Source organism: Palaemon carinicauda, chromosome 28 (assembly GCF_036898095.1).
Source record: "Palaemon carinicauda isolate YSFRI2023 chromosome 28, ASM3689809v2, whole genome shotgun sequence".
Lineage (NCBI taxonomy): Eukaryota > Metazoa > Arthropoda > Malacostraca > Decapoda > Palaemonidae > Palaemon > Palaemon carinicauda.
This window is the reverse complement of record NC_090752.1, coordinates 58,411,221-58,438,304: the sequence shown is the minus strand read 5'-3', so window position 1 is coordinate 58,438,304 and position 27,084 is coordinate 58,411,221. Positions and strand designations below refer to the sequence as shown.

The 27,084-nt window shown below is 44.5% G+C and overlaps 1 protein-coding gene across 3 annotated transcripts in view; it reads right to left on the bottom strand.

Moving 5' to 3' along the window:
- LOC137621616 (zinc finger CCCH-type with G patch domain-containing protein-like) overlaps positions 1-27,084 on the bottom strand; it is a 97,756-nt gene that overhangs the window by 48,636 nt on the left and 22,036 nt on the right. For all 3 annotated transcript variants that reach the window (XM_068352051.1, XM_068352050.1, XM_068352052.1), the window contains one exon: positions 11,872-12,014. In XM_068352051.1, the coding sequence (XP_068208152.1) occupies positions 11,872-12,014 (143 nt within the window). The remainder of the gene's footprint in view (positions 1-11,871; positions 12,015-27,084) is intronic.

Here is a 27,084-nt window from a genome sequence, read left to right as displayed (position 1 = left end):
AGCAGGGCTTGTTCTAATCGGTGGCAGACGGAAAAGCCCGAAAAAAAAAGACTGGACTGCGAATCTCCATCCCCAAATATAGAATAATCTGGGATGGGATCAGTAGGGACTTTCAGGTTGACCAAAAGTCCCAACTCCCTGGCCAGACTCAACGTCCAATGCAGATCCTGCAGACAGCGAAGACTGGACGATGCTCTGAGAAGCCAGTCGTCCAAGTACAGGGAGGCTCGGATCCCCGATAGATGGAGGGATTTTGCCACATTCCTCATGAGCCTTGTAAACACGAGAGGAGCAGGACTGAGGCCAAAGCACAGGGCTCGAAACTGGTACCGCACATTCCTGTAAACAAACCTCAGAAACGATTGGGAATCCGGGTGTATAGGGATGTGGAAGTATGCCTTCCATTAATGCTGTCAAGACAGCCTGGTAGACTTCATCGTGAAGTTTGTCTTGACAATGAACCCATTGAGCGCACTTGCCTCTTACGTACTCCTGCAGTGAACATGGCTGCCAGATCATTGGAGCCATCCCTGAGGAACTTGTTCCTGCAGAGAACGTGGCTGTCAGATCATTGGAGCCATCCCTGAAAGCCTTGTTTATGCATGACATAATTGTAAGCAAAACTTCAAACGCTCGAAAAAAGACTCCTAACAGGAGATGGTCTAGCTCTGAAGTCGACCATAAAATCTTGGAGCGTCTCATGGCCAGGCGCCAGGGAGAGTCTATGAGTGTCATATCAGACTCTCGCTCAATAAGCCAGCTTAAAAGTAGGGAAAGCAAAGGCTGTCTCCCCCAAACTCCTCCTGGTGATAAACCAGTCGCTTAGCAAACGTAAAGCTCTCTTAGAAGAGCGAGAGAGCACTAGCTTATAAAACAACGGCTTCGAAGTAGCTAGGCCTAGTGTAAACTCTGACGTTTAGGCGAACGAGGAGCAGCAGTAACAAAAAGATCCGGACAAAGATCCTTAAAAATCAGTATGATTTATTTAAAGTCCATAGAGGGCTAAGCAGCTTTAGGCTCCTCTCCGTCTGACAGAGTCCTCAAGGGAATATCAGTAGGAGGGGGAACAACAACTTCCTCACCTGAAGGAACCTTGTCCGACAATAGCCGAGTCTCAAGCAAGGGAGAGACCTACCGTGGTGGCAATGCTTTACAAGCAGAGTCCACACGCACTGGTGCATTAGTAGCGGACTAGGATGCAACATCATGTAACTGCTTGACAGTCTGTGAACTGTCAACAACAACAGGTGCGTGAGGACGCACAGCGTCCACTCGAGACTGCTTTGACCGCCTAGTCTGAGCAGTCAAAACAACTCTAGAATGCGGAGGTTGACGCTCAGCGTCAAAACAAGTCAACTCCGATGGTTGGCGAACGTCCTGAACGTCAACAGGAGCATCAGCAAGTGGCCTAATGTCCAAATGCGGCTGAAAATCCACACGAGACCGCATCGAGTGTGGTTCTAAACAACCTGACTGACGTGACTTGGCTACGCCAACGTCAACAGGACGCACAAAGGAACGTTTGGGTGGCTGAAGGCCAGGATCTCGATGAGATAAACGGCTAGGCTCAACGGACTTATCGGCAGAATAGTCTTCCATAAGGGAGGCAAGCTTATTCTGCATGTCTTGCCTTACAACCCATTTAGGATCAACTGGAATGGTTGCGGTAAGAGACGAGGGTAACATCTGTGACTGCAAAACCTTGCCTACAAAAAGACTCTCGGAGTCTGTGTTATGCTTTTGTTTAGGCGGCGAGCAGTCTTCCGATGACTGCATAGGGTCAGAGCTGTCCTAATAGTTAAAACCAGGACGCTGGACCTGTCCTGAAAGGACTGACTTTCGCTTAAAGGGCCTCGAAACCTTGTTCCACGGTTTCTTATGCGAAAAGCCTTCGGATGACGAGGAGAAAACGTCTCTCTCGCCTTATGGTAGGGGTGATCTTGGTGAGATACGCCTGATACCATAGAGGGAACGTCTGTTCGCTGATCAAGGCCTCTCGAACCCATAAGTCGTACGACATTACTTCTCCCCTGGGCTTGGGAGCTTGCAAGAGGTCCCGGACTAGGCGAACGACAGGCACGAACAGACGAACCCTCGGTCGCAACACTGATAACACTTTGCGCAATATCACTTTATCACTACGATTTTCTGTTTTGCACTTATTTCACTGAAATCGAATTTTTTAACAATTCACATTAGGTATGAATAAAACTGATTTCTACCTGAAGCACGCAATTCTACCCTCATCAAAAGGTTATAATTGCAAAATCAGTCGTATAATGTAAGCACATTAATACCGGCAAAAAAAAAAAAAAAAAAAAAAAAACAGTAAACATATTTTAAGATAAAAAGATCAGTGGCTGGGGAAGAGACTAAACACTAGTTCATTCAAAACTACGTTTTCAATCTCTCACCGTACAGTGCCTTGGGACGAGAATAGAAAACTAAAAACGTTTTATCCTTTCTCCCCGTACAGACACTAGGGACGAGAGTAACTCGAGAACAATGTTACTCGCTTGGGACGAGATAAAGATCGGAACGTTCTCTCTCCTCTCTCTCTCTCTCCGTCTCTATCTCTCTCTCTCTCTCTCTCTCTTGATTTCGCACGGAAGAGAAGAGCCCACTTACCTTTCGTCAATAAACAGGTTATTTGAACAAAGGAAAAAACTGAAAGGTTTTTCAATTAAAAAGTTCCTTTAAAATAGTCTTTAAAACATTTAAGCTTTGAAAGAAAAAAGAACAAAACGTCAGACTCGATTTACTCTTTCTGCAAAGTGAAATCGTGAAACTCTCTCTCTCTATCGAAACGATAGAGCGCAAACTGCGTAGCATAAATAAACTAAACGTTAGTTCATCTTTGAAACAGTACGAAGACTATTCAAAGAAAAAAACTATCATAAAATATTTATTAAAAATATTTCATTTAATAAGTTTTAAATCATTAGCTCTGTAAAAGTTATTTACGATTGAAAAGGGCTCAACGTTATTTAACTTCGGTTTCAAAGTTAGGACCGCCTACTCTCAGGAAAGGTCGCATATAAACAAATCATTAAAATTTATTTTGATGTTTATTATAAATGGAAAGCTAATCGAAGAGGCCTAATAAAGGCGGTTGAGATATAAAATATATAGAGGAAAATCTATAATTAATTTATAACGTGATAAGATAATTGCTAAAAGCCTAAAACACACTTCCGTCTAAGGGAAGGGTCGGCCATTTAAAAGTCAAAGAAAGTCCATACTCTCTCTCTTGTCATCAAAAATTAAATCTATCCAAAAACGAGTTCAAGATTTAAGATGAAGATAAAACACCTGCACTGCGAAAGCTCAAACCAAAATGAAGTACTTCACCAAATATGTTGAGAAAACTCCAGGTTCTACAGCGAGTATTGATACGTCTTGTCGTCAACGTCGACAGAGAAGAATTGAAGGGTTTGTTTACATGCAAGAGTGGTATCTGGCCGATAGTGGCGCTGGTGGGCACACCCGCAACCTTCATAGCGATCGCTCGCGAGTTTTTGAGTGTGTTTTTCTGTCGAGCCGCTGAGTAGCAGCTATTATATATTCACCGGCTAAGTTAAATAATGATATTTTAATTATAAAATAAATTTTTGAATATACTTACCCGGTGAATATATAGCTGCAACTCTGTTGCTCGACAGACAAACTCTACGGAAAAAACTCGCCAGCGATCGCTATACAGGTTGCGGGTGTGCCCAACAGCGCCATCTGTCGACCAGATACCCAGCTCTTATGTAAACAAAGACTCAATTTTCTCCTCGTCCCACTGCGTCTCTATTGGGGAGGAAGGGAGGGTCATTTAATTTATATATTCACCGGGTAAGTATATTAAAAAATTTATTTTAAAATCAAAATATCATTTTTAAATATTTAACTTAGCCGGTGAATATATAGCTGATTCACACCCAGGATGGTGGGTAGAGACCAGTAATATATGTTTACATTTTATGAGCTAAGAGTTTTTTATTTCATTTAGAAGTTATCAAAATAACAAAAACAAAATAAATAGGTACCTGGTAAGGAAGTCGACTTGAACAATTACTCTGCCTTTTAAGTACGTCTTCCTTACGGAGCCTCGCGATCCTCTTAGGATGCTGATCGACCCCTAGGAGCTGAAGTATCAAGGGTTGCAACCCATACAACAGGACCTCATTAAACCCCTAATCTAGGCGCTCTCAAGAAATGACTTTGACCACCCGCCAAATCAACCAGGATGCGAAAGGCTTCTTAGCCTTCCGGACAACCCATAAAAACAACATTAAAAACATTTCAAGAGAAAGATTAAAAGGGTATGGAATTAGGGAATTGTAGTGGTTGAGCCCTCACCCACTACTGCACTCGCTGCTACAAATGGTCCCAGTGTGTAGCAGTCCTCGTAAAGAGACTGGACATCCTTTAGATAAAAAGACGCGAACACTGACTTGCTTCTCCAATAGGTTGCGTCCATTATACTTCGCAGAGATCTATTTTGCTTAAAGGCCACGGAAGTTGCAACAGCTCTAACTTCGTGCGTCTTCACCTTAAGCAAAGCTTGGTCTTCCTCACTCAGATGTGAATGAGCTTCTCGTATTAACAGTCTGATAAAGTAGGATAAAGCATTCTTTGACATAGGCAAAGATGGTTTCTTAACTGAACACCATAAAGCTTCAGATTGGCCTCGTAAAGGTTTAGTGCGCTTTAAATAGAACTTAAGAGCTCTCACAGGGCATAAGACTCTTTCTAGTTCATTGCCTACAATCTCCGATAAGCTGGGAATATCAAACGATTTAGGCCAAGGTCGAGAAGGCAGCTCATTTTTGGCTAGAAAACCAAGTTGTAGCGAACATGTGGCTTTTTCTGATGAAAATCCGATGTTCTTGCTGAAGGCATGAATCTCACTGACTCTTTTAGCTGATGCTAAGCATACTAGGAAAAGTGTCTTTAGAGTGAGATCTTTCAAAGAGGCTGATTGTAGCGGCTCAAACCTGTCTGACATGAGGAATCTTAGTACCACGTCTAAATTCCAACCAGGTGTAACCAAACGACGCTCCTTAGTGGTCTCAAAAGACTTAAGGAGGTCTTGAAGATCTTTATTGTTGGAAAGATCTAAGCCTCTATGCCGGAAGACCGATGCCAACATGCTTCAGTCCTCGTAAAGAGACTGGACATCCTTTAGATAAAAAGACGCGAACACTGACTTGCTTCTCCAATAGGTTGCGTCCATTATACTTCGCAGAGATCTATTTTGCTTAAAGGCCACGGAAGTTGCAACAGCTCTAACTTCGTGCGTCTTCACCTTAAGCAAAGCTTGGTCTTCCTCACTCAGATGTGAATGAGCTTCTCGTATTAACAGTCTGATAAAGTAGGATAAAGCATTCTTTGACATAGGCAAAGATGGTTTCTTAACTGAACACCATAAAGCTTCAGATTGGCCTCGTAAAGGTTTAGTGCGCTTTAAATAGAACTTAAGAGCTCTCACAGGGCATAAGACTCTTTCTAGTTCATTGCCTACAATCTCCGATAAGCTGGGAATATCAAACGATTTAGGCCAAGGTCGAGAAGGCAGCTCATTTTTGGCTAGAAAACCAAGTTGTAGCAAACATGTGGCTTTTTCTGATGAAAATCCGATGTTCTTGCTGAAGGCATGAATCTCACTGACTCTTTTAGCTGATGCTAAGCATACTAGGAAAAGTGTCTTTAGAGTGAGATCTTTCAAAGAGGCTGATTGTAGCGGCTCAAACCTGTCTGACATGAGGAATCTTAGTACCACGTCTAAATTCCAACCAGGTGTAACCAAACGACGCTCCTTAGTGGTCTCAAAAGACTTAAGGAGGTCTTGAAGATCTTTATTGTAGGAAAGATCTAAGCCTCTATGCTGGAAGACCGATGCCAACATGCTTCAGTCCTCGTAAAGAGACTGGACATCCTTTAGATAAAAAGACGCGAACACTGACTTGCTTCTCCAATAGGTTGCGTCCATTATACTTCGCAGAGATCTATTTTGCTTAAAGGCCACGGAAGTTGCAACAGCTCTAACTTCGTGCGTCTTCACCTTAAGCAAAGCTTGGTCTTCCTCACTCAGATGTGAATGAGCTTCTCGTATTAACAGTCTGATAAAGTAGGATAAAGCATTCTTTGACATAGGCAAAGATGGTTTCTTAACTGAACACCATAAAGCTTCAGATTGGCCTCGTAAAGGTTTAGTGCGCTTTAAATAGAACTTAAGAGCTCTCACAGGTCATAAGACTCTTTCTAGTTCATTGCCTACAATCTCCGATAAGCTGGGAATATCAAACGATTTAGGCCAAGGTCGAGAAGGCAGCTCATTTTTGGCTAGAAAACCAAGTTGTAGCAAACATGTGGCTTTTTCTGATGAAAATCCGATGTTCTTGCTGAAGGCATGAATCTCACTGACTCTTTTAGCTGATGCTAAGCATACTAGGAAAAGTGTCTTTAGAGTGAGATCTTTCAAAGAGGCTGATTGTAACGGCTCCAACCTGTCTGACATGAGGAATCTTAGTACCACGTCTAAATTCCAACCAGGTGTAACCAAACGACGCTCCTTAGTGGTCTCAAAAGACTTAAGGAGGTCTTGAAGATCTTTATTGTTGGAAAGATCTAAGCCTCTATGCCGGAAGACCGATGCCAACATGCTTCTGTAGCCCTTGATAGTGGGAGCTGAAAGGGATCGTCCTTTTCTCAGGTATAAGAGAAAGTCAGCTATTTGAGCTACAGAGGTACTGGTCGAGGATACCGAAACTGACTTGCACCAGTCTCGGAAGACTTCCCACTTCGATTGGTAGAGTCTAATGGTGGATGCTCTCCTTGCTCTGGCAATCGCACTGGCTGCCTCCTTCGAAAAGCCTCTAGCTCTCGAGAGTCTTTCGATAGTCTGAAGGCAGTCAGACGAAGACTGAGGAGGCTTTGGTGTACCTTCTTTACGTGTGGCTGACGTAGAAGGTCCACCCTTAGAGGAAGACTTCTGGGAACGTCTACTAACCATCGAAGTACCTCGGTGAACCATTCTCTCGCGGGCCAGAGGGGAGCAACTAGCGTCAACCTTGTCCCTTCGTGAGAGGCGAACTTCTGCAGTACCTTGTTGACAATCTTGAACGGTGGGAATGCGTAGAGATCTAGATGTGACCAATCTAGGAGAAAGGCATCTATATGTATTGCTGCTGGGTCCGGGACTGGGGAGCAATAGATTGGAAGTCTCTTGGTCAGCGAGGTTGCAAAGATATCTATGGTTGGCTGGCCCCAAGTGGACCAAAGTCTCTTGCACACATCCTTGTGGAGGGTCCATTCTGTTGGAATTACTTGCCCTTTCAGACTGAGACAATCTGCTATGACATTCAAGTTGCCTTGGATGAACCTCGTTACTAGTGAGATGTCTTGACCTTTTGACCAGATGAGGAGGTCCCTTGCGATCTCGTACAACGTCAGTGAGTGGGTCCCTCCTTGCTTGGAGATGTACGCCAAGGCAGTGGTGTTGTCTGAGTTTACTTCCACCACTTTGCCTCGAAGGGGAGACTTGAAGCTTTTCAAGGCCAGATGTACTGCCAACAGCTCCTTGCAGTTGATATGCATGTTCCTCTGACTCGAGTTCCACAGCCCTGAGCATTCCCGACCGTCTAATGTCGCGCCCCAGCCCACGTCCGATGCGTCCGAGAAGAGAACGTGGTTGGGAGTCTGAACAGCCAGGGGAAGACCCTCTCTCAAGTTGATATTGTCCTTCCACCAAGTCAGACAAGACTTCATCTTTTCGGAAATCGGGATCGAGACCGCTTCTAGCGTCTTGTCCTTTTTCCAATGAAAAGCTAGATGGTATTGAAGCGGACGGAGGTGTAGTCTTCCTAATGACACAAATTGTTCCAGGGGTGATAGCGTCCCTACCAGACTCATCCACAGCCTGACTGAGCAGCGTTCCTTCTTCAGCATGTTCTGGATGAATAACAGGGCTTGACTTATTCTGGGGGCCGACGGAAAAGCCCGAAAAGCTTGACTGTGAATCTCCATCCCTAAATACACAATAGTTTGGGATGGGACCAGTTGCGACTTTTCCAAATTGACTAGGAGTCCCAATTCCTTGGTCAGATCTAGAGTCCACTTGAGATCCTTCAGACAGCGACGACTGGAAGAGGCTCTGAGAAGCCAGTCGTCCAAATAAAGGGAGGCTTGGATGTCCGATAAATGGAGGAATTTGGCTACATTCCTCATCAGCCTCGTAAACACGAGAGGAGCTGTGCTTAGGCCAAAGCACAGGGCCCGAAACTGGTAGACCACCTTTTCGAAAACGAATCTCAGAAAAGGTTGGGAGTCTGAGTGGATGGGGACGTGGAAGTAGGCGTCCCTTAGGTCTAGGGAGACCATCCAGTCTTCCCTTCTGACCGCTGCTAAGACTGACTTTGTGGTCTCCATGGAGAACTTCGTCTTTGTGACAAAGACATTCAGAGCACTGACGTCTAGCACCGGCCTCCACCCTCCTGTCTTCTTTGAAACCAAGAAGAGGCGGTTGTAGAATCCCGGTGATTGAAGGTCCGAGACCTTGACCACCGCTCCCTTCTTTAGCAAAAGAGACACTTCCAGTTTCAGGGCTTGTCTCTTTTCTTCCTCTCTGTACCTGGGAGAGAGATCGATGGGAGACGTCGCTAGAGGGGGTTTTCGTACAAACGGGATCTTGTACCCCTCTCTGAGCCACTTCACAGATTGTGCATCTGCGCCTCTCTTCTCCCAGGCTTGCCAGAAGTTCTTGAGTCTGGCTCCCACTGCTGTCTGAAGTTGAGGGCAGTCAGACTCTGCCCTTAGAGGACTTGGATCCTTTCCTCTTCCCTCGCTTCCCTTCGGCACGAGCACCTCCTCTGCTGGAGGCTCTGCCACGAAAGGGCGGAATAAAGCGAGACGCTGGAGTGTCCATCCTCGGTCTAGCTGATAATGTAGGCAAAGGGGGAGCTTTGCGAGCTGAAGACGCAACAAGATCGTGAGTGTCCTTCTGCACTAACGAAGCGGCTATTTCCTTTATCAGGACTTCTGGAAACAGGCACTTGGAAAGAGGAGCAAAGAAAAGCTCAGATCTCTGGCACGGTGTAACTCCAGCAGAAAGGAATGAGCAGAGAGATTCTCGCTTTTTCAGGACTCCGGACACAAATGAGGCAGCAAGCTCATTGGACCCATCACGGACGGCCTTGTCCATGCAGGACATAATGAGCAAAGAAGTCTCTTTATCTGTCGAAGAGATCTTCCTGCTTAGGGCTCCTAGGCACCAGTCTAAGAAGTTAAAGACTTCAAAAGCCCTAAAGATTCCTTTCATAAGATGGTCCAGGTCCGATGATGACCAACAAATCTTTGAGCGTCTCATGGCAAGGCGGCGGGGAGAGTCTACAAGACTTGAGAAGTCGCCCTGGGCAGAGGCAGGAACTCCCAAGCCGAGAACTTCTCCCGTAGCATACCAGACGCTCGATCTAGAAGAGAGTCTAGCAGGGGGAAAAGCAAATGCTGTCTTCCCTAAACTCTTCTTGGACTCTAACCAGTCTCCTATCACCCGCAAAGCTCTCTTGGACGAGCGTGCGAGGACGAGTCTAGTAAAGGCAGGTGCGGTAGAAGGCATGCCTAAGACAAACTCTGAAGGCGGAGAACGAGGAGCCACAGAAACAAACTGGTCAGGAAACAGCTCTTTGAAAATAGCCAAAACTTTTCTAAAGTCCAAAGAGGGTTGAGTAGACTTAGGCTCGTCCAGTTCTGATTGTTGTTCATCTTGATGTGCAGCAACATCGTCATCAGAAAGTTCCTCATCCGAGAACTGATGAGGAAACGGCAACGGAGTGGGTAACGGCTGGTTCGCTGAGTCCGGTCGTACTGGTGCATGCGTGACTGAGCCGGACGCAACGTCATGGACCTGCTGCACAGTCTGTGAGCTGTCAACAACCATGGTAGCGCGAGGACGCACAGCGTCTACCCGAGACTGTCTAGACTGACTGGGTTGCGCAGTGGAAACCACACTGGGTTGCGGAGGTTGACGCACCGCGTCAAAACAAGTCAACTCTGAAGGTTGTTGAACGTCCAGAATGTCAACACCCACTTCCGTGCGTCGCTTAACGTCAACATGCGGCTGGCAGCCCACACTGGAACGCATCGGTGGAGGAACTCCCTCAACTGGTGTACGTGAGAAGGTTACCTCAGTGTCCACAGGACGCACAACCGATCGCTTAGAAGGTTGTAGGCTAGTTACTGCACTCGCTGCTGGTACGGCAGCAACCTTCTCCGCATGAAAGTCCTGCATTAGAGACGTAAGCTTGGACTGCATGTCTTGCAGTAAAGCCCATTTAGGGTCTATGGGAGCAGGTGCGGCGACAGACGGTGTTAGGGTCTGAAGCGGTACCGCTTTGCCTCTCTTAGGCGGTGAGCAGTCATCAGATGACGGCAACGAGTCCGAACTGACCCAGTGACTACAACCGGGACGTTGGACTTGTGCTGAAGGGACCGATTTACGTTTTAAAGGTCGTGAGACCTTGGTCCAAGGTTTCTTGCGAGAAACACCTTCAGACGACGAGGTATAAATGGGCTCTCTCGTCTTAGGTAGGTAGGGGCGATCTTGGGTAGATACGCCCGATACCATGGAGGGAATGTCTGTTCGCTGATTAAAGCCTCTCGAATCCATTCGTCGTACGACATTGCTTCTCCCCTGGACTTGGGAGCTTGCAAGAGGTCCCGGACTAGGAGGACGACAGGCACGAACAGACGAACCCTCAAGCGCAACACTGTTCACAACACTATCACTTGGCACTTTAGCACTTCCCACTGCACTTTGGCACTTAAGCTCCTTAACATCCGCCATGAGCTGATTGCGGTCACTTGCAAGGGACTCAACTCTCTCACCCAGAGCCTGGATGGCACGCATCATGTCAGCCATCGATGGTTCCTGAGTGCTAGTAGGGGGGTTAGGAACAACCACTACAGGGGAAGGAATAGGTTGTGGGGCATGAGGAGAGGATACATCAATAGATCGAGAAGAACTTCTCCTAATTCTATCTCTCTCTAGCCTACGAGTGTACTTTTCGAATTTGATAAAATCGAATTCCGAAAGGCCCACGCACTCCTCACACCGATCTTCCAATTGACAGGTTTTACCCCTACAATTGGAACAAACAGTGTGAGGGTCGATAGAAGCCTTCGGAAGACGCCTAGAACAGTCCCTAGCATTGCATTTCCTAAATTTGGGAACTTGTGAAGGATCAGCCATTTTGAATTGGTCAAGGGAAAATTCCAAAAACGATCTAAGTCATCAACAATGAATCCATTACAAAAAAAGAGTTCAAGGATTTGTTTGGAGAAAAACCCTGCACAGCGAAAGCTCAAAACCAGAATATAGTACTTCACCAATAAGATGTGAAAAACTCCAGTTTAGCAACAGCGAGTAAAGTACGTCTTGTCGACACCTCGACAGAGAGAAAATTGAGTCTTTGTTTACATAAGAGCTGGGTATCTGGTCGACAGATGGCGCTGTTGGGCACACCCGCAACCTGTATAGCGATCGCTAGCGAGTTTTTTCCGTAGAGTTTGTCTGTCGAGCAACAGAGTTGCAGCTATATATTCACCGGCTAAGTTAAATATTTAAAATTTAAAATTACTAGTTTACACAACTGCGATACCCGACTCTTTAGGCTTGCAAACACAGTTTCTAAAGGTAAAATTAAATGATTAAATAAATTATATAAAAAAATGGATAATTCAGTAAGTGAGCCCATTTAAAATGGTCTACTTTTCTACATGAGAAATATAAAAATGTGTAAAACATTGGGTATTGCATTTGTAAAATGGTACTGAATATACATCCTAATCCTAAAAAGAGTAAAGGGTGTCTCTGGCAGTAGATACCTGTATTTTCTGATGTCAGAAACTTCTACAATTTTCCCATGGGAAAAACGACAAGAATCTTCTGAAAATTTACAGCGACCAGACATGAAGTAGCGGCACGTTAGCATTTCCATACTCATAGGCTGCACATATAGCACCCGAACCTGGAGACAGTCCAGATATTTTGCATGAAATACTGAATAAACAAGTTCCATTCATACAAACCTTTTATCATAATTTAATATCCACTTGATACAGACACGATTAAGAGCAGAGTTCTTACTTGTACTCTAGTGATGTGGCAATTACACTCAGATCTGCCATTCAAGAAAACTACTGCAGAAAAGTTTACTTGAACTAATACAAGAGACAGGGAGAAGGATACCCAGTAAATAATACCGGGTACAGGGGTGGGGGGAGGTTAACACATCACTCACTAAGAAAGCTAATTAGTATTGTGTGCCAATAAATGGAGGTGTGGGGCATAAGCAGTAAATTATGTGATTTCCATTCTATGAACAAAAACGTATAAATTTTACTGTATATGATTGCACTTTTCATGATCTCACTTGACATAGATTTACAAAGATAGTGTCAACATTTAATGTGGGGTTTCTAGTTATCTGAATATCAATGGAATAAAATCTTGCATAGTTTATAAATCTTAGAACTCATTCGGCACACTTTCTAACTGATTAAAATGAAGATAGAACCACCAACTTCTGGGAATCATTATTGCTGTGATCAATTTAAATTCATTTATACTTTCCATATGTTATGGAACAAATTATTATTAAAAAATCATAAATTTCTAAAGTACAGTAATTTGTATTTTTCCTAGCTACACAAATCCAAGTCCTTTAATAAAAGTACTGTCTGACTTCAGTGATGCTGGAAAGGCCACTAAAATTTAACAAGATACTTATAATTATCGGCATGTGGCAGGGAAGCCTAACCCACCTATCAGTCAGCTAGACACTCACTTTTGACCTTAGGTCTAGGACTTGCAAGAATTCCAGTTTATACATACATACATACATATACCAAAGGCACTTCCCCCAATTTTGGGGGGTAGCCGACATCAACAAGAACAAAACAAAAAGGGGACCTCTACTCTCTATGTTCCTCCAGCCTAACCAGGGACTCAGCCGAGTTCAGCTGGTACTGCTAGGGTGCCACAGCCCAACCTCCCACATTTCCACCACAGATGAAGCTTCATACTGCTGAGTCCCCTACTGCTGCTACCTCCGCGGTCATCTAAGGCACCGGAGGAAGCAGCAGGGCCTACCGGAACTGCGTCACAATCGCTCGCCATTCATTCCTATTTCTACCACGCTCTCTTGCCTCTCTCACATCTATCCTCCTATCACCCAGAGCTTTCTTCACACCATCCATCCACCCAAACCTTGGCCTTCCTCTTGTACTTCTCCCATCAACTCTTGCATTCATCACCTTCTTTAGCAGACAGCCATTCTCCATTCTCTCAACATGGCCAAACCACCTCAACACATTCATATCCACTCTAGCCGCTAACTCATTTCTTACACCCGTTCTCACCCTCACCACCTTGTTCCTGACCCTATCTACTCGAGATACACCAGCCATACTCCTCAGACACTTCATCTCAAACACATTCAATTTCTGTCTCTCCATCACTTTCATTCCCCACAACTCCGATCCATACATCACAGTTGGTACAATCACTTTCTCATATAGAACTCTCTTTACATTCATGCCCAACCCTCTATTTTTTACTACTCCCTTAACTGCCCCCAACACTTTGCAACCTTCATTCACTCTCTGACGTACATCTGCTTCCACTCCACCATTTGCTGCAACAACAGACCCCAAGTACTTAAACTGATCCACCTCCTCAAATAACTCTCCATTCAACATGACATTCAACCTTGCACCACCTTCCCTTCTCGTACATCTCATAACCTTACTCTTACCCACATTAACTCTCAACTTCCTTCTCTCACACACCCTTCCAAATTCTGTCACTAGTCGGTCAAGCTTCTCTTCTGTGTCTGCTACCAGTACAGTATCATCCGCAAACAACAACTGATTTACCTCCCATTCATGATCATTCTCGTCTACCAGTTTTAATCCTCGTCCAAGCCCTCGAGCATTCACCTCTCTCACCACTCCATCAACATACAAGTTAAACAACCACGGCGACATCACACATCCCTGTCTCAGCCCCACTCTCACCGGAAACCAATCGCTCACTTCATTTCCTATTCTAACACATGCTTTACTACCTTTGTAGAAACTTTTCACTGCTTGCAACAACCTTCCACCAACTCCATATAACCCCATCACATTCCCCATTGCTTCCCTATCAACTCTATCATATGCTTTCTCCAGATCCATAAACGCAACATACACCTCCTTACCTTTTGCTAAATATTTCTTGCATATCTGTAAAAATCTGATTCATACAACCCCTACCTCTTCTAAAACCCCCCTGTACTTCCCAGATTGCATTCTCTGTTTTATCCTTAATCCTATTAATCAGTACTCTACCATACACTTTTCCAACTACACTCAACAAACTAATACCTCTTGAATTACAACACTCATGCACATCTCCCTTACCCTTATATAGTGGTACAATACATGCACAGACCCAATCTACTGGTACCATTGACAACACAAAACACACATTAAACAATCTCACCAACCATTCAATTACAGTCACACCCCCTTCCTTCAACATCTCAGCTTTCACACCATCCATACCAGATGCTTTTCCTACTCTCGTTTCATCTAGTGCTCTCCTCACTTCCTCTATCGTAATCTCTCTCTCATTCTCATCTCCCATCACTGGCACCTCAACACCTGCAACAGCAATAATCTCTGCCTCCCTATCATCCTCAACATTCAGCAAACTTTCAAAATATTCCGCCCACCTTTTCCTTGCCTCCTCTCCTTTTGACAACCTTCCATTTCCATCTTTCACTGTCTCTTCAATTCTTGTGCCGGCCTTTCTTACTCTCTTCACTTCTTTCCAAAACTTCTTCTTATTCTCTTCATATGACTGACCCAGTCCCTGACCCCACCTCAGGTCAGCTGCCCTCTTTGCCTCACGTACCTTGCGCTTTACTTCCACCTTTTTCTCTCTATATTTTTCATACTTCTCTATACTATTACTCTGCAGCCATTCTTCAAAAGCCCTCTTTTTCTCTTCCACTTTTACCTTCACTCCTTCATTCCACCATTCACTGCCCTTCCTCATGCTGCCTCCAACAACCTTCTTGCCACATACATCACTTGCAATCCCAACAAAATTTTCTTTTGCTAACTTCCACTCCTCCTCTAAATTACCAGTTTCTCTTACTCTCACCTCGTCATATGCCATTTTCAACCTTTCCTGATATTTACTTTTTACCCCAGGTTTCATTAGCTCTTCAACCCTCACTAGCTCCCTTTTACATCCACCTACTCTATTCCCCCACTCTTTTGCTACAACCAATTTTCCTTCCACCAAAATATGATCAGACATACCGTTAGCCATACCCCTAAACACGTGCACGTCTTTCAATCTTCCAAACATTCTTTTAGTTATCAACACATAATCCATTAATGCCCTTTCTACTACTCTTCCATTTGCCACTCTTACCCATGTATACTTATTTTTATCTTTCTTCTTAAAAAAGCTAGCACTTATTACCATCTCTTGTTCAACACACATATCTACCAGTCTCTCACCACTCTCATTTTCACCTGGTACGCCATACTTCCCAATGACACCTTCTACCTCTCCAGCACCCACTCTAGCATTTAAGTCACCCATAACAACTGCATAATTCCTTCTACCCAGTCCTTCTACACACCTAGTTAATTCATTCCAAAACTCATTCCGCTCTTCTTCACTTTTCTCACTACCTGGCCCATACGCACTGACAAACGCCCAACATTCCCTACCCAACCTAACCCTTACCCACATTAACCTAGATGATATCTCCTTCCATTCCACTACTTTACCTGTCATCCATTCACTCAGCAATAAAGCCACACCTTCTCTCGCTCTTCCCCTTTCAATCCCAGACACTCTACCAGACATTTCACCAAACATCACTTCACCCTTTCCTTTCATCTTTGTCTCACACAAGGCCAATACATCCATCCTTCTACTTCTAAACATACTTCCAATCTCACATCTTTTACTCTCTATCGTACTACATCCACGCACATTCAAACACCCCAAAACTAGAGTGCGGGGAGCAGTCACTCTCCCCCCAGCTCCATCTCTTTGTTGCTGTCTCACAGGATACTTTTACAGGAGAGGGGGTTCCCAGCCCCCTCGTCCCGTCCCTTTTAGTCGCCTCTTACGACACGCAGGGATAAAGTTGGCGCTATTCAGTTTATATATTTAGGAAAAATACAAACTACTGTACTAAAAATATTTGTGATTTACTCCTAAATTAAGACAAACCATCGTTCTTTAATAAGCAACTTGTCATGGGGTGGGGGAGACCCTATGAACTAGAATCTAGCTGGTTTAATTTTCCAGGGAGATGTTAGAGCACCTGGTCCTATATAGGAGCTAAGGTGATGACTCCTGCCATCTTTCTAATGGTCTGGGCATGGAAATGTCACAGGCACTAAGTTAGGCTCATCATACATATACTAAAGGCACTTCCCCCAATTTTGGGGGGTAGCCGACATCAACAATGAAACAAAACAAAAAGGGGACCTCTACTCTCTACGTTCCTTCAGCCCCCTGTGGCCGCGGGGGCATATAAAGATTAGAATAGCGCCAACGTTATCCCTGCGTGTCGTAAGAGGCGACTAAAAGGGACGGGACGAGGGGGCTGGGAACCCCCTCTCCTGTATAAAAATCCTACGAGACATCATTAGGCTCATACCAAGAGTAAATGGTGATCGGTTGAATAAAAACCCATGTCTTTGTATGTATAGGATACAGTATGTCTGAATGTATACACATTAAAAAATAGATTTACATACATTCTGTCTATCCTCCCACTGGGAGGGCGGAAGAATTACTTCTTGACAGGTTGCTAGGTTATGAAGCTCCCCTGCATCTGACATTTGGTTCAGCTTATAGCAGCCATGACCACTGCACCCCCAAGAGGGAGGAAAAAATGAAGTTTAGAAAGATAGTAATTCTACCTTTCAATTTAGATTTACATCAAAACTGCCATCTTGGACGAGATGCAACTTGTCTCGTGAGAGAGTTAGGCTGGCTCCACAACCTGTTGAGTAACCACCAGAGGCCTAAGAATAAAGTTGCCAAAGGACTTGAGGGTATATTCCTGCAGGTAGTGGGTAGTAAAGGAAATCTGCGTTAACAGGTACAGTAGTAGGTTGGCCAGGGCACCAGTCACCCATTGATATACTAACGCTAGAGAGTTATGGGGTCCTTTGACTGGCCAGACAGTACTACATTGGATTCTTCTCTCTGGTTATGGTTAATTTTTCCTTTGCCTACACATATACCGAATAGTCTGGCCTATTCTTTACATATTCTCTGTCCTCATAAACCTGACAACGCTGAGATTACCAAACAGTTCCTCTTCACACAAAGGGTTCACTACTGCACTGTAATTGTTCAGTGGCCACTTTCCTCTTGGTAAGGGTAGAGGAGACTCTTTAGATATGGTAAGCAGCTCTTCTAGAAGAATGACACTCCAAAATCAAACCATTGTTCTCTAGTCTTGGGTATTGTCATAGCCTATGTACCATGGTCTTCCACTGTCTTGGGTTGGAGTTCTCTTGCTTGAGGGTACACTCGGGCATACTTTTCTATCTTTTTTTTCTCTTCTTGTTTTGCTAAAGTTTTTATAGTTTATATAGGAGATATTTATTTCAATGTTACTGTTCTAAAAATATTTTATTTTTCCTTGTTTCCTTTCCTTACGGGGCTATATTCCCTGTTGAAGCCCCTGGGCTTATAGCATCCTGCTTTTCCAACGAGGGTTGTAGCTTAGCAAGCAATAATAATAATATAACAACACACTCCTGCCTAGGGAGGACCCTATATCACTAACTTTATGACCCCTTGCCTGGGTTGGAGCTCCAACACCTTTACTGGTGTGAATGGGAGCAATTAACGGTCTCACGAAGCTTGAAAGGACACAGTTCGTAGGTATCTTTTTCTTTATCCTACTAGTGTTAAGAAGAGTCTTTGGAGCTCAGGCCAAAATCACCGTGTACCCACTGCAGGACAAAGGAGCCAGTCATTTTAATGACCTCTAGATGCCTCCTGAGAAAAGATGAAGGACTGGAACCTGGTATCACGGACAGCTGGGTCTTGACCACGAATTCAGGAACTAGCAAAGGAGACCTCCCTCCATCCTTTGGAATGACTAGTAACATTCGAGATGTCAAAAGCTTGCTAGCTCGCTTTGCTGATGATAAGGATGGCTGAAAGACCAAGTAGAGAGTCTAATCTTTATCCGATGCTACCCTTAGCCGAAAGACCAAGCAGAGGGTCTAATCTTTATCCCATGCTACCCTTAGCTGAAAGACCAAGTAGAGAGTCTAATCTTTATCCAATGCTACTTAGCCGAAAGACCAAATAAGAGAGTCTGATCTTTATCCGATGCTACCCTTAGCCGAAAGACCAAGTAGAGAGTCTGATCTTTTTACGATGCTACCTTTAGCTGAAAGACCAAGTAGAGAGTCTAATCTCTATCCGATGCTACCCTTAGCCGAAAGACCAAGCAGAGGGTCTAATCTTTATCCGATGCTACTCTTACCCGAAAGACCAAGTAGAGAGTCTAATCTTTATCCCATGCTACCCTTAGCTGAAAGACCAAGTAGAGAGTCTGATCTTTATCCCATGCTACCCTTAGCTGAAAGACCAAGTAGAGAGTCTAATCTTTATCTGATGCTACTCTTAGCTGAAAGACCTAGTAGAGAGTCTGATCTTTATCCGATGTTACTCTTAGTCGAAAGACCAAGTAGAGAGTCTAATCTTTACCCGATGCTACCCTTAGACCAAGTAGAGAGTCTAATCTTTATATGATGCTACTCTTAGCTGAAAGACCAAGTAGGGAGTCTGATCTTTATCCGATGTTACTCTTAGCCGAAAGACCAAGTAGAGAGTCTAATCTTTATCCGATGCTATTCTTAGCCAAAAGACCAAGTACAGAGTCTAATCATTATCTGATGCTACTCTTAGCTGAAAGACCAAGCAGAGAGTCTGATCTTTGTCTGATGCTACCCTTAGCCGGAAAGACCAGTAGAGAGCCTGATCCTTATCCGATGCTACCTTAGCCGAAAGACCAAGTAGAAAATCTGATCTTTTTCCGATGCTACCCTTAGCCGAAAGACCACGTAGAGAGCCTGATCTTTTTCCGATGCTACTCTTATCCGAAAGACCAAGTAGAGAGCCTGATCTTTTTCCGATGCTACCCTTAGCCGAAAGACCAAGTAGAGAGCCTGATCTTTTTCCGATGCTACTCTTATCCGAAAGACCAAGTAGAAAATCTGATCTTTTTCCGATGCTACTCTTATCCGAAAGACCACGTAGAGAGCCTGATCTTTTTCCGATGCTACTCTTATCCGAAAGACCAAGAAGAGAGCCTGATCTTTTTCCGATGCTACTCTTATCCGAAAGACCAAGAAGAGAGCCTGATCTTTTTCCGATGCTACTCTTATCCGAAAGACCAAGTAGAGAGCCTGATCTTTTTCCGATGCTACCCTTAGCCGAAAGACCAAGTAGAGAGCCTGATCTTTTTCCGATGCTACTCTTATCCGAAAGACCAAGTAGAGAGCCTGATCTTTTTCCGATGCTACTCTTATCCGAAAGACCACGTAGAGAGCCTGATCTTTTTCCGATGCTACTCTTATCCGAAAGACCAAGAAGAGAGCCTGATCTTTTTCCGATGCTACTCTTATCCGAAAGACCAAGAAGAGAGCCTGATCTTTTTCCGATGCTACTCTTATCCGAAAGACCACGTAGAGAGCCTGATCTTTTTCCGATGCTACTCTTATCCGAAAGACCAAGTAGAGAGCCTGATCTTTTTCCGATGCTACTCTTATCCGAAAGACCACGTAGAGAGCCTGATCTTTTTCCGATGCTACTCTTATCCGAAAGACCAAGAAGAGAGCCTGATCTTTTTCCGATGCTACTCTTATCCGAAAGACCACGTAGAGAGCCTGATCTTTTTCCGATGCTACTCTTATCCGAAAGACCAAGAAGAGAGCCTGATCTTTTTCCGATGCTACTCTTATCCGAAAGACCAAGAAGAGAGCCTGATCTTTTTCCGATGCTACTCTTATCCGAAAGACCAAGAAGAGAGCCTGATCTTTTTCCGATGCTACTCTTATCCGAAAGACCACGTAGAGAGCCTGATCTTTTTCCGATGCTACTCTTATCCGAAAGACCACGTAGAGAGCCTGATCTTTTTCCGATGCTACTCTTATGCGAAAGACCAAGAAGAGAGCCTGATCTTTTTCCGATGCTACTCTTATTCGAAAGAGCAAGTAGAGAGTCTGATCTTTATCCGATGCTACTCTTAGCCGAAAGACCAAGTAAAGAGTCTGATCTTTATCCGATGCTACCCTTAGCTGAAAGACCGAGTAAAGATCCTGATCGTTGTCCGATGCTACGTTTAGCCTAAAAACCTTGTAGAGAGTCTGATCTTTGTCCAACGCTCATCTCAATAGCTCATATGGGGCGCACCTATGAGACTTTTTCAAAGGACCACACACCTAAGGTGGCTTGACTCCATAGGTGTAGGTACTTTCTATAGCACTGATCAATGGGTTCACTAAGACCATGAAGTCTTCCTCTCAAATAGCAGACTGCATAGTACTCACCATCTCTGATAAACAGAGTTTGATAAACAAACTTGTTCAGCAAAGAAAGGCCAAAGACTGGTCCCCAGTCCCAAGTCAACTTCCCCATCTGATACAGTTGGAGCTACTAGACATGATTATTATTATTATTATTATTATTACTTGCTAAGTTATAAACCTTGTAGGAAAAGCTGGATGCTATAAGCCCAAGGGCTACAGCAGGGAAAATAGCCCAGTGAGGAAAGGAAATAGGAAAATAAATAAACTACAAGAGCAGTAATAAACAATAAAATCTTTCGACAACAGTAACAACATTAAAATAAACCTTTCAAATATAAACTATAAATGAAATAAGGAAGATAAATACTATAGAATAGAGTGCCCGAGTGTACCCTCAAGCAAGAGAAATCCTGTTATGTTCAGGTAACTGTAGAAGGTTTTCAGTCTGAAGAAGGGCATTATCCTAGGTCTTTTTCACTTAGCAAGTTAACCCTTCTACCTCCAAATTACGTAATGGTACGTTTCACAAAACTCATCCCTTTACCCCCCTGGACGTACCGGTACGTCCTTGCAAAAAATTGCTATTTACATTTTATTTTGCATATTTTTGATAATTTTGTCAGAAACTTCAGGCATTTTCCAAGAGAATGAGACCAACCTGACCTCTCTATGATGAAAATTAAGGCTGTTAGAGCAGTTTAAAAAAATATACTGCAAAATGTGCTTGAAAAAAAAAATAACCCCTGGGGGTTAAGGGTTTCAAAGTTCCAAATAACCTAGGAGTAAAAGGGTTAAATGCCAGAATGACATCATTATAATTTGTAATCCTTGACAGTTTCTGTCACTAAGCAAAAGTAAAGCGGAATTTGATAGGCTGAAATAGAATAAAATTGCTGTGATACAATCACTGTGTCATCTTGAGGTGTGGGTATAAATTCTCCTCTCTCAGTTAAACTGGTGCTATATACTGAGCAGTACTTAGGATTACATGATTCTTTATTACTCAACTGCCAATATTAAAAGTAGAAAATCTTTGCTGAAAACGATTTGTAATGAAAAATGTTATTTTGATAATAAAATAAATTTTTGAATATACTTACCCGGTGATTATAATAGCTGCAACTCTGTTGCTCGACAGAAAAACTCTACGGAAAAATTCGCCAGCGATCGCTACACAGGTAGGGGGTGTACTCAACAGCGCCATCTGTCGTTCAGATACCCATTACTCATTGTAAACAAAGAACTCAATTTTCTCCTCGGTCCACTGTGTCTCTATTGGGGAGGAAGGGAGGGTCCTTTAATTTATAATCACCGGGTAAGTATATTAAAAAATCTATTTTATTATCAAAATAACATTTTTCAATATTTAACTTAGCCGGTGATTATAATAGCTGATTCACACCCAGGGGGGTGGGTAGAGACCAGCAAAATATGTTTACATCATATGAGCTAAGAATTTTTATTTCATTTTAGAAGTTATCAAAATAACTAAACAAAATAAATAGGTACCTGGTAAGGAAGTCGACTTGAACAATTACTCTGCCTTTTTAAGTACGTCTTCCTTACGGAGCCTCGCGATCCTCTTAGGATGCTGAGCGACCCCTAGGAGCTGAAATATCAAGGGTTGCAACCCATACTAAAGGACCTCATCAAAACCTCTAATCTAGGCGCTTCTCAAGAAATGACTTTGACCACCCGCCAAATCAACTAGGATGCGAAAGGCTTCTTAGCCTTCCGGACAACCCAAAAACAATAATAAAAACATTTCAAGAGAAAGATTAAAAAGGTTGTGGAATTAGGGAATTGTAGTGGTTGAGCCCTCACCCACTACTGCACTCGCTGCTACGAATGGTCCCAGAGTGTAGCAGTTCTCGTAAAGAGACTGGACATCCTTAAGATAAAAAGACGCGAACACTGACTTGCTTTTCCAATAGGTTGCGTCGATTATACTTCGCAGAGATCTATTTTGTTTAAAGGCCACGGAAGTTGCGACAGCTCTAACTTCGTGTGTCCTTACCTTCAGCAAAGCTTGGTCTTCCTCATTCAGATGGGAATGAGCTTCTCGTATTAACAGTCTGATAAAATAGGATAAAGCATTCTTTGACATAGGCAAAGATGGTTTCTTAACTGAACACCATAAAGCTTCAGACGGGCCTCGTAAAGGTTTAGTTCGTTTTAAATGGAACTTAAGAGCTCTTACAGGGCATAAGACTCTTTCTAGTTCATTTCCAACCATACGATAAGCTTGGAATATCTAACGATTTTGGCCAAGGTCGAGAAGGCAGCTCGTTTTTGGCTAGAAAACCAAGTTGTAGAGAACATGTAGCCGTTTCAGATGAGAATCCGATGTTCTTGCTGAAGGCATGAATCTCACTGACTCTTTTAGCTGTGGCTAAGCATACCAGGAAAAGAGTCTTTAAGGTGAGATCTTTCAGGGAGGCTGATTGTAGCGGCTCGAACCTGTCTGACATAAGGAATCTTAGTACCACGTCTAAATTCCAACCACGTGTAACCAAACGACGCTCCTTCGTGGTCTCAAAAGACTTAAGGAGGTCCTGTAGATCTTTATTGTTGGAAAGATCTAAGCCTCTGTGACGGAAGACTGAAGCCAACATGCTTCTGTAACCCTTGATAGTGGGAGCTGAAAGAGATCGTTCTTTCCTCAGATATAAGAGGAAGTCAGCTATTTGAGTTACAGAGGTACTGGTCGAGGATACGAATACTGACTTGCACCAGTTTCGGAAGATTTCCCACTTCGATTGGTAGACTCTAAGGGTGGATGTTCTCCTTGCTCTAGCAATCGCTCTGGCTGCCTCCTTCGAAAAGCCTCTAGCTCTCGAGAGTCTTTCGATAGTCTGAAGGCAGTCAGACGAAGAGCGTGGAGGCCTTGGTGTACCTTCTTTACGTGTGGCTGACGTAGAAGGTCCACCCTTAGGGGAAGTGTTCTGGGAACGTCTACTAGCCATCGAAGTACCTCGGTGAACCATTCTCTCGCGGGCCAGAGGGGAGCAACTAGCGTCAACCTTGTCCCTTCGTGAGAGGCGAACTTCTGCAGTACCTTGTTGACAATCTTGAACGGAGGGAATGCATACAGATCTAGATGTGACCAATCTAGGAGAAAGGCATCTATATGAACTGCTGCTGGGTCCGGGATTGGTGAGCAAAATATTGGGAGCCTCTTGGTCATCGAGGTTGAGAAGAGATCTATGGTTGGCTGGCCCCAGGTGGCCCAAAGTCTCTTGCATACATCCTTGTGGAGGGTCCATTCTGTTGGAATTATTTGTCCCTTCCGACTGAGACAATCTGCCATGACATTCAAGTTGCCTTGGATGAACCTCGTTACTAGTGATATGTTTAGACCTTTTGACCAGGTGAGGAGGTCCCTTGCGATCTCGTACAACGTCAGAGAGTAGGTCCCTCCTTGCTTGGAGATGTACGCCAAAGCCGTGGTGTTGTCCGAGTTCACCTCCACCACTTTGCCTTGAAGGAGAGACCTGAAGCTTTTCCAGGCCAGACGTACTGCCAGTAGCTCCTTGCAGTTGAAATGCATTGTCCTTTGACTCGAGTTCCGTATCCCCGAGCATTCCCGACCGTCTAATGTCGCACCCCAGCCTACGTCCGATGCGTCCGAGAAGAGAACGTGGTTGGGAGTCTGAACAGCCAGGGGAAGACCCTCTCTTAGGTTGATATTGTCCTTTCACCAAGTCAGACAAGACTTTATCTATTCGGAAACCGGGATCGAGACCGCTTCTAGCGTCTTGTCCTTTTTCCAGTGAAAAGCTAGATGGTATTGAAGAGGACGGAGGTGTAGTCTTCCTAGTGACACAAATTGATCCACGGATGACAGTGTCCCTACCAGACTCATCCACAGCCTGACTGAGCAACGTTCCTTCTTCAGCATCTTCTGGATGGATAGCAGGGCTGGGGGCTGATCGTCTTGTTGTTCAGCAACGTCCTCATCAGAGGGTTCCTCATCCGAAACTGATGAGGAAACGGCAACGGAGTGGGCAACGTCTGGCTCTCTGAATCCGGTCGCACTGGTGGATGCGTGACGGAGCCGGACGCAATATCATGGAACTGCTGCACAGTCTTTGAACTGTCAACAACCATGGGTGCGCGAGGAAGCACAGCGTCAACCCGAGACTGTCTAGACCATATGGGTTGTGCAGTCAACACCCTACCGGGTTGCTGAGGTTGACGCACTGCCTCAAAACAAGTCACCTCTGCTGGTTGTTGAACGTCCTGAACGTCAACAACCACCTCCGAGCGTCGCTTAATGTCAACGTGCGGCTGGCAACCCACACTGGGTCGCATCGGTGGAGGAACCACCTCAACTGGCAGACGCGAGTAGGTTACCTCAGCGTCAACAGGGCGCACAACCGACCGGTTGGAAGGTTGTTGGCCAGAAGGTTCTTCTCCGCATTTAAGTCCTCTATCAAGGACGCAAGCTTGGACTGCATGTCTTGCAGCAAAGCCCATTTAGGGTCTACGGGAGCAGGTGTGGCCACAGACGGGGTTAGCGACTGAGGCGGAACCGTTTACCATCCCTGAAAGCCTTGTTATGCGTGACATAATAGTACAGCAAAACTTCAAAGGCTCGACAACAGCTGTGAAGTTGACCTGTAAACAACTTGGAGCGTCTCCTGGCTAGGCGCCAGGGAGAGTCTACCAGAATTGAGAAGTCTATCTGGGCAGAGGCATGAACTCCCAAGCCGAGAACTTCTCTCGTGTCATATCAGACTCTCGCTCTATAAACCAGTTTAAAAGAAGGGAAAGCAAAGGCTGTATCCCCCAAACTCCTCCTGGTGAAAAACCAGTCGCCTAGCCAACGTAACGCTCTCTAGGAGAGCGAGAGAGCACTAGCTTAAAAACAACGGCTTCGAAGTAGCTAGGCCTAGTGTAAGCTCAGACGTTTAGGCGAACGAGGAGCAGCAGTTACAAAAAGATCCGGACGAAGATCCTTAAAAAAATCATCATGATTTAATTAAAGTCCATAGGAGGCTAAGCAGCTTTAGGCTCCTCTCCATCTGACAGAGTCCTCAAGGGAATATCAGTAGGAGGGAGAACAGCAACTTCCTCATCTACAGGAACCTTGTCCGATAAAGCTGAGTTTCTCACTGGTGCATTAGTAGCGGACCAGAACGCAACGTCATGTAACTGCTTGACAGTCTGTGAACTGTCAACAACTGAACTGTCAACCACAACAGGTGCGTGAGGACGCACAGCGTCCACTCGAGACTGCTTTGACTGCCTAGACTGAGCAGTCAAAACAACTCTAGAATGCGGAGGTTGACGCACAGCGTCAAAACAAGTCAACTCCGATTGTTAGTGAACGTCTTGAACGTCAACAGGAGCATCAGCCAGTGGCCTAACGTCCAAATGCGGCTGAAAAACCACACGAGACCGCATCGAGTGTGGTTCTAAACAACCTGACTGACGTGACTAAGCTACGCCAACGTCAACAGTAAGCACAAAGGAACGTTAGGTTGGCTGAAAGCCAGGATATCGATGAGATAAACGGCTAGACTCAACGGACTAATCGGCAGAATAGTCTTCCATAAGGGAGGCAAGCATATACTGCATGTTTTGCCATACAACCCCTTAAGGATCAATGGAAATGGTTGTGGTAATAGACGAGGGTAACGTCTGTGACCGCAACACTTTGCCTACAAAAAAAGACTCTCGGAGTCTGTGTTACGCTTTTGTTAGGCGGCGAGCAGTTATCCGATGACTGCATAGGGTCAGAGCTGTCCTAATGGCTGTAACCAGGACGCTGGACCTGTCCTGAAAGGACTGACTTTCGCTTAAGGGCTTCGAAACCTTGTGACAGGTTTCTTATGTGAAAAGCCTACGGATGGCGAGGAGAAACAACGTCTCTCTCGTCTTATGGTAGGGGAGATCTTGGTAAGATACACCCGATACCATAGAGGGAAAACGTCTGTTCGTTGGTCAAGGCCTCTCGAACCCATAAGTCGTTTGACATTACTTCTCCCCTGGGCTTGGGAGCTTGTAAGAGGTCCCGGACTAGGTGAACGACAGGCACGAACAGACGAACCCTCGGACGCAACACTGTAACACTTTGCGCCTCGGACGCAACACTGTAACACTTTGCGCATATCACTTTATCACTTCGATTTTCTGTTTTGCACCTATTTCTACCTGAAACACGCAATTCTACCCTTCATTAAAAGGTAGTAATTGCGAAATTAGTTGTATAATGCAAGCTCATAATAGCAGCAAAAAACAGAAAACATATTTTAAGATAAAAAGAAAAATCAGTGGCTGGGAAAGAGACTAAACACTAGTTCATATAACTACGTTTTCAATCTCTCACCGCACATAGCCTGTGGACGAGAATAAAAACCTAAAAACGTTTTATCCTTCCTCCCCGTACAGCGACTAGGGACGTGAGTAACACGAGAACAACGTTACCCGCTTGAACGGAACGTTTTCTCTCCT